This window comes from Monopterus albus, unplaced genomic scaffold (assembly GCF_001952655.1).
Source record: "Monopterus albus unplaced genomic scaffold, M_albus_1.0 scaffold34.1, whole genome shotgun sequence".
Taxonomy (NCBI): domain Eukaryota; kingdom Metazoa; phylum Chordata; class Actinopteri; order Synbranchiformes; family Synbranchidae; genus Monopterus; species Monopterus albus.
The window spans coordinates 583576-592602 of record NW_018127914.1 but is presented as its reverse complement, the minus strand read 5'-3'; the positions used below and the strand labels follow the sequence as shown (position 1 = coordinate 592602).

Here is a 9027-nt window from a genome sequence, read left to right as displayed (position 1 = left end):
CAGGCTTGGGAACATAGTGTACCCTGGCTTCTACACATACAGCAGCACACACACACACACACACACACACACACACACGCGCGCCTGTGCGTGTGCAGGCAGTTCTCCTCTGTGCTAAATCAGAGGTTTATGTTACCACTCATTCCCTTAGCATGGTGGCAGCACTGCCAATTGTCCCCATGCTGATTTCTCAATATGTACCTGGTTCTTTGGTCTGTGAAGTGTCTGTGTGTTTCTCAAGCCTTTGCATGTTTGATTCCCTTCATGTGTTTCAACTGAAGCAGTGTGGTTCAGTATTGCCATATTGGCACACCTTTAGGGATAATCTGTGATTTCAGAGGAAACTGATTTAGTTAAATATCTGTTACTATGATTGTATTTTTACACTCTCATTTCCTGGCACCCTTAATAATTATAATAACATGCTCTGTTTTGCCACCTGAAAACTGTTTCCAAAGAAGAGAGCTGTCTGTCATCTTTCAAATAATTACGTGTTACTGAAGTTGTACTAGTTTTTTTCATAATGTGAAGTGTTACGGTTTTATGTGTTCCCCTGCTCGTAGATTCCCTGCCAGACCTTGCATTAATCACATCATCAGTGAAGTGGATCTGTTTTTATTGCCTTTTTATTAGCCATGTCTCTGCTGTTAGCATACCATTAAAAGGGAAGGAAGATGACAAGTGATAATGCATGAAAAGCGTACACAAGGAGAATTTTGTTCAGTTACTAGAGAATGGTAGATAATAGATAACAGAGGATGATCCCAGGAAAAGCGTCTCTGGTTTACTGTCTAGACAGGATGTAGTAAGCAGTTTGCTTTATTAGCTCATCTGTCTCTGTCCTCACTCTTTTCCTATGCTTCTCCTGTTGTCATACACCATGTTTCTCTTTTGTGTGTGTGTCAGTTATTCCCTCTGTCTCTCTCAGTTTTTAAGCATTTAAAAAAAAGAGATTAGATTCATTTAAGGCTGGAACAGTAAAACCATCCAGTGTTTAGGTTGCCATTGAAAGCTCAATATTTCATCTGCTTACAATTTAGAAAGTGATCCGTTGATAATACACAATTAAATGTACTAAAGAATGGGCCAGCTTTCTTACTTGAAGATCAGTATTCAAGTTAAGTGATGTTTGCCCATTATTTGGCCCCATTATCAGGACACTTTCCTGCCCTAACCCAGAACACAGATGCAATGATTCTGTAGGTATCATTACCTGCGACACTGTTCTCCAACCTTAACCCATCATACCATGCACATATCAGAACATCTGACCTAAACACTAAGCATTCCTGAATCCCATCCTTACCCAAGCAATGAATGGATATTTGGTGACTCGTATAATCTGCACTGTATTGGCTCAGGTTATACAGTGGCTGGCCCAACTAGCTAAACTAAAAACAAACACACAGTTAAACATTTTTAACACTTTCTGTAAAGCACAGTTGTAGCCAATATGGTGGGTCCAGACCTGTTCCACTGGTAGTAATGTATATAATAAATTATATATCAGGAGTACTGATTATTGGCTGTACTAAGATATAAAATGGGATGGAAACACAATTGGCTTTGTTTTGTTTGGACAGGGGTGTTGGATAACGGCAAACAGGTTGTGAGGATGGCTCTTGTAATGTTCTATTAACTGAAAAAGTCAGATATTTACCTTTTAAAACTAATCACGCTCACATTTTGAATGTCCATGTTGTCTGAGGTGTCTGCTTGTGTCAAAGATGGTCTGTATATTTGTATGTGCTTGTAGTGCTCACAGTGCACTTTGTTGAAAAGGCCAAAATGGATGTAGTGTCAAGTTTGTGTTAGTTGCCTTAGCTTCTCTGTCTACCTTTTTTTTCCTTTGCTTATCATCTTCTTACTATGTCTTACACCATGTCTTAGAGCTATGCAAACCTCCCTGCACCTCACCCCCCCAATGACCCTTTCTCCCCTCTTGCCCTCACTTTATCTCACTTTCTGGCTTCAGCCTCATCCCTCTTCATTGTTAGCATGCCCTACACCCTCTATCCCCAGTGGTCACAGTGGAAACAGTTTTATCATGGTGTGTGTGCAGACTCAGAGAGTAAATGTTTTATGATGATAGACTTAAAGTTGGGTAGACAAGAGTGTGTGCTGCATGTCTTTGCACTTGTGTGAGCGTTTATCTGTGTGCATGGTCTCTCTCTGCAGTTAGGCAACAACAAAAGGCCATCAGCAGACACATTGCGGACGTGCGAAATAAAGAGGATGTGCTTTACTTGTCGCAGTTCTCTCATCTTTTGCACTTGTCTCGCTGCCTGTTTATCACCCTTTTTCTGTAACTAGGCTTGAATATGCTTTTGATTTTTATTGATCCATTCGCTACATTTATTCAGAATTGTGGTCTTTCTTTCTGATCTTTACCCTTCTCCATCTGCTCCTCTATCTTTGTCATTTTCATTCCGTATCACTTACTCTGCCTTTAATTTACTACACTATACTACTATATACTTCATCTAAACTGGTTGGCATCCAGAACAACCCAGATTTTTACTGTGTCACTTATTTTTTCTCTTTTTCATTCTTTGGTTCTGCCTCAGCTCTGTCGTTGCTCGCCTGTCTTTTTTTCCGACTTATTTTCCAAGTAAATCACAGCTTTGTGTGAAGTGGCACCTGTCCCCATTGTGTTGTTTTGCCTATTGAGTAGTCATGGTCTTTGTTCTGTAATACCAGGGGAAAACTGCACCACCTATGTTTTACCTAAATGTAAGACATTTTTCTAATAACGTTTATTCAGTAAAATTAATGTTTAAACTCTCCATTGTCACATATGTTTAAAGACTGAGTCTTTTGTCTGCCTTAAAATAATGTATGGTGGAAGTTTTGTTTTGGCATGCACAAAATCAAAGCTGATTAAATTTGTGTAAATGCAGGTCACGTCGGTGAATTATTGAATTCCAGCTTATAAAGTGCGAAGCTGATCACAGTCGTAACCTATTGTTTGTGTGTTTATGAATGTTGTATTGAAAAAAACAACAACAAAAAAAACAGAGCCAGTTGTTTGTTCAGTTTTCTCATGACCTTGCATCCAAATGCAGTGCCTTGGCAATGTGTGTGCAATCATCTCTCAATTTCTCACATATTGAGCTCACAGCCATGTCACAGCAGGAAATTGACACGTTTTGACACCGCACTGTTCTCTGACTGAAGTGTAATAGGAGTACTGCACCTTTCAGTAGCTGTGCCAAATACATTCTCGGTGTACTCCAGACATGATCCTATCTTTCCTTACTTCAGTCTGGTCCGTGGCAAATTGACAAATAATACCAGGATATCACATTGCTTCTATCACTGCTTCTCAGCATTTATAAAGAAGCTCCTGCTCCCACACACATACACACACACACACACACACATTTATACAGCTATCTTTGTGAGGACACAAAGCTAGGCAATTTTAAAAGCGTAATTTAAACTGGTAAAATCCAAAAAGTTGAGATGGCCATTTCCAAATGTTCATCTTAACAGATTTTTTTTTTAAATATGTATGATTTTTTTCAAAATAAAGTTGAATTAACAGATCTATGTCTGATTATCTAAATGTAAGGATAAAGCTGCATAAGTTAATCTTAAAGTTAATCCTAAACCCTGCGCCTCAACCAGAGGTCAGGGGCAGGGTTGCTGGTTCATGTGACTCCTGATGGTTTATGTATGTGCATGTGCTGACATATAAAGTGTGTAGGAGAGTGTGTGTGTGTGTGTGTGTGTGCATGTGTTGAGTATGAAGGGGGCGGCGTGACAAGTAAGTTCATGGCTTTCGCTCAGACATCCACTTCTTTAATATTCTCTTCCTTCCTTCGCCTCTGCTGACACACACCGTGAAATAAAGAGAGAAAAGAGACAAGCGGAGAGATAAATGAGAGAGACATCTCGAAAGGTTTGCACACCGCACATGCACAACGGAGAGGAGATGAGAGAAATGGGAAAATAAAATGGTGGAAAGTGAGAAAGAGACAGAGGTAAAAGTGAAAAAAGTGAAAACGATGGGGAGATAAAGGAACTTTGGTTGTTCTCTGGCAGTGTGTAGTTATTTTGGCAGATGGTCCCCGTGTATTTGGTTATTATCAGCTACCACTGACAGCTCTGGTCCTGCCTAATAGATAGCTCAATTATCTTTCACTACTGCTCAGTAAAGTAGGAACTATATGTGTTTGTGTGTGTTTGTGACTGTATAGATGTAGTTTTTTGTGTGATTTACTTGTAAATGCAGACATTTACATGCAAACACCCCCCAGCACTCACTGAGTGCGACTGTATGTGTGGGTACTTGCCCATCCAAGTGATCATGATGGGTTCACATCTATTCAGAGGACAAATGTGTGGATACATGGACACAAAGGTGATCCATTCTTCACTGCAGGGTAATTGTATCAGCGATCCACTCTACCACAGAGACACTGGAATAAACAAAATGAGAAAAACTGTGTGTGTCAAGAGCAGAAGTGTTTTTTCTTTTCTGAGATTATAGGGATGATTGATATATTATATGTATGTTTTTCCATTCATTTTGTTATGTATAATAGTGTTTGATTAATTGAGATTGATGTTATATATTGTCCAGACAAGTGCAGTGGTGCTTCTAAAATCTGATAAACTCTAATAGGTATTAACTTGCCTATTATCTCAATGGAAAGCTTCATGTCATAGTCGTCCACATTTGCCCATTAATCTGTATCAGATGCCTTATATATCACTGTCTCACTCCATCCATATTGTTTTCTCCCTCTCAGACCTCGACTCCAGGCCCAGAGGAAGTTCGCCCAGTCACAGCCCAACTCGCCCAGCACTACGCCCGTCAAAGTGGCTGATCCAGGCAGCCTGAACACCGGTCTGGCCACTGTGCCCTCCTCTTCTCTCTCATCGCTCTCTTCTTTATCGCTGTCCTCTTCCATTCAGGACCTGTCCAAGCGCAAGCCCAAGACGGAGGACTTCCTCACCTTCCTCTGCCTCAGAGGTAAGACCCAGCAGAGTGGAACAGACATAACTACATTCATGCCTACGACGAGCAATAGAGCTGGAGGAATGTTGATGAACAAGAAAACTCCACATAAAGTGTTATTCCAATAATAAAGATCTTTATATGTCAAGTAAAACATTCTCAAGACCTGTCATATAGTATGTGCAGCTGTGTGCTGATGTACAGTATAAACATGAAAGTGAAATTTGAACTGTGTTAAGCACTTTGCTCTTGTTTTAGCCATGCACACTAGAGGCAATAGAAGCTGTTTAAGATTACATATAGAATATTTTCTGAAAGTCAGGTTTTGATCGCCCTCCACCCCTTCATATACACACATAACCACACGCAGTTACTACAAATAACTGTGTACTTGCCCGAGGCTATGATTATCCTGCATTTCAGTGGCTTACACACCGACCCTTCCTACAACTATCTGGCTAACACCCTGCCTGTTACCTTCTACCACAGCAGCTGTTCGTGCATAGAATATGTGCACTGTCACACACCTTACTCAACAAACATTATGCAAGTTGATTGACACAGTGTAGCAGTTTTGATGTCAAATGAACTGTAAAAGGTATAGCAGAACAATTAGCAACAGAGTTAGTTATGTGTGTGTGCCGCTCCCCTGTGCCACACACAGCAGCACTGTTTATCAGGAGTGTCTTAACAAGGAAGACTATTTGGGTTATACGCAGGCACCGAGACAATATCACATCCCTATATCAGCTAGATCCACTTGGCACTCACAGTAACCAGACAAGTCCTGTCCTCTTTTTCTCTCAAGTTAATGAAGTACTGATGTTACCTGATGTTACTTAGGATTTATGCTCCACTGGCCAGCAAGGCCTTTTTTAAGAATAAGAGATTGTGGTTGATATGCAGACTAAAATTTGCTAATGTCCATGTTGCAGAAAATATGTGCACTTTCAAAAGGATTCAGCACAAAAAGTTTTAGTATCTGCTCATATCTGGTGTTGAAGGTTATTTTATAATGTCCCATGTAGGTGTAGACTGCTAGGACTATACACCCACATAAGATGGAGGAAGGATGGAAGCACACTGTCCCCTATACACCTACATTACAAGCTTCACCTTCAGTTCATTAAAGCCTTAAATCATGTTTTTTTGTGAAATATGAAAGAGCATGGAGTGTCATATTTAAGGCCTGAATAATAAAAAGTTTAGGACGACCTTGGCCACGGCTTCTTAATGCTATCTTGTTGAATATCCCACTCTTTTCTTAAACATTTCCTTACAATCAGAATTAACTCATTTGGAAGACAAACCCCCTGGTTTCAGATTAATTTACTGTTATCATTATTAACCTCTGCCCATCTTGCAAAGTAGGCTAAAGACTCAGGAGAGCCAAATTTGCATTCAGGTCTGTTGGGAGGTGATGGCTATACGTAGCTGTTCTGATGAGAATACTTAACCTTACAGGGCTCATTCAAGAATGTATAATTGGATGTTGCTAAAACAGACTGAAGCTTTTGGTGAAAGGGGTTTTGATGTGCATATATAGGCCAGGTGCTACATAAGCTAATATTATAATGTCCTATATACTCTGAAGTTGAGATCATTCTGTGATATGGGTGCTAAGCAAACCCCACCCCTGTATGTGGAGTGGTAGACTAATAAGGTGTCTAGTCCTGACTGAGTGTTGCTGCTTTCTGTTTTTATGATTAATGTTAGGAATGGTCCTTTGCCAGTCAGTTTCTAGTCCTTGTTTGCAAGGTCTGTTGTACTCCGCTGTGCTACTAATACTAATTTTAGAGCTAGGCTGCTAAGTGAACTGTTTTCCAATGAGATTTTTCCACTCTGCCTCGCCTTGCTTTACAGCTGTATTTAAAGATACAGTTTAGCCCTGTGTTGATAGTATTTATGCGTTGGTCTACTATCCGTGCTGTGAGGTTGACATTTTCTTGTGTGGGCTTTTTCTGCTCTGCTTTTTACCATTGGCCTCTCATATGACCCGTATGCTTGGGACGCTTACCAAGAAGGGGACATGGGAGAATGTCACTGGAGCCCTTGAGGTTGGGTGTCCTAGTGTGTGCACGTGTGTGGGTGTGTATTCATGCATGTGCATGAGTGCAAATCCATGCTCACCACTGAGGGTTCCTGTTCTGCTTATCTCCTGTGTGTGTGTGTGTGTGTGTGTGTGTGTGTGTGTGCGTGTGTGTCCTAGTGTGTGCACCTGCAGACATTTGGCATCCAGGGTATCCATGTTAGCCTGGTTCATTTTTTTAAAGGGATTCAAATCTTTGATATCATCTGAAACCCCCAATCCCATTTAAGATTTTAATACATGTCTCTGGTGATCTGACCACCACACACATTAGGCTCCTCATATCTGTTCCCAAAAGAAGACAGAATCACTAACTATTTTATGGAAATCTTAACTCCATTATTCCCCACCCCTCTTCATTTTGATTTTCATTTTGAAGTTTTATACTATGGAATTTGGCAACAGTTCCACCCAGAAACCCCACTAGTGGTGCTTTCTGAGATTCACCCGAGGTCAAATGTTCACAATGTGTAGATGCACCCCTGCAACCCCCAACACACACACACACACACACACACACACACACACACATACACACACACATACACATACACACTGCAGTATTTGCTTATCTTATCTGGTAAACATTACACATGCACTCCAAAGGCTTCTAGACATCAGTCATTCTGACAGATACATAACAGCAGTTAAATCATGAAGGATTTGAGGTGATAACATGAACAACAAAAAAGAAACGACTGTTGTGAAAGCAGGTCTTTTGTTTTTCTCTGTGTTGTGAAACCATTTTTTTCATCGTTTTGTATGTTGCCCATGTACTTTGTGGCTAATCCGAGCTTGTAATTGACAGCATTTTATTCTTTTTTTATGATAATGAATTGGCTGGCTCTTGGTGGTCGTGTTGTTGCTCTGTCTGAGGAAAAGTTATTTTTAACTCCTCCAGGGGGGGAGCGAGGGCTCCTGATTATTTTGATGCAGTGTGGGAGTAACCAGACACGAGAAGTGAAAAACAAGATTTCTGTCTACTGTATAGAAGGGTGTGCACACCATATATGCTCGCCACCCACACTGTCTAAGGCATATCAATTGTGTATTTACCTCACTGCTCATCTCTTTCTCCTGCAAACATGCACACATACATACAGAGACACACATGATCAAACTAGAGTGGTCCGTCCTTGTTTGTGGACTCAGGATGGTGCTTATGTGTGGTCCAGGCCTGTAGTTGGACTGTTTATATTCATGGAGAAAGCCGTTTGGGTGGTAGCCAGACAGTCTGCCCCTGGCCCTGTCTGCCTTTAGTAACAGTGCAGTGCTGCAGCTGGCAGGGTGGGGGCAGCACTGAGAGCAGTAAAATGAAGCAGTGCATATACTCTGATCAAAGTCATAAATGTTGGTTTGCTCCAGGCTTTCCAGCTCATTCAAGAGTTTTATTTCAAATTGGGATACCTGCTGTTTAAATTGGTAGCACAATGGTTCAGGAATGATCATTGTCATGGAAACACAGTGCACAGCTTATAATGCGAATTGGCTGCTTGTTGGCCCCCTTAGCATTTTTGAGCAATATCAGAAATCTTTGTCTTTCACTGTTTGTTATATGTATTTATAAGAGTTATTTACCAAATTTTTGTTCTTAGTGAGGCACAAATACACACACACACACACACACACACACACACACACACACACACACACACACACTATACACATTGACAAATGATAAAAGAATAAATTAGGGAGTAAATGAATAACTGCACACACACTCTCCTGAAAATTAATCTCTTGCATAAGACTTAATTTCCAGGAGTGATACTTCTTTTTTTTTGTTATGTGTGTGTGCCAGTGTATACCGTGTTGTGTTTATCTCTTTGCCCTCTGGGCCTTCATCTGTGTCCACCAGCCCAGTGTGACGCCCTTCTCTCAGGTTCAGTGAGGCCAGTTTCTCTGCTCTGCTTACATAACCTTCTAGCTCTGACCTAGTGAACCACAGATTCCCCGTACGTGATTACACATG

The 9027-nt window shown here is 40.8% G+C and overlaps 1 protein-coding gene across 1 annotated transcript in view; it reads left to right on the top strand.

Annotated features, from left to right (window-relative positions):
• jarid2b (jumonji and AT-rich interaction domain containing 2b) overlaps nucleotides 1-9027 on the top strand; it is a 102974-nt gene that overhangs the window by 66122 nt on the left and 27825 nt on the right. Inside the window, exon 4 of the mRNA XM_020597488.1 lies at nucleotides 4758-4981. Within this exon, the coding sequence (XP_020453144.1) occupies nucleotides 4758-4981 (224 nt within the window). The remainder of the gene's footprint in view (nucleotides 1-4757; nucleotides 4982-9027) is intronic.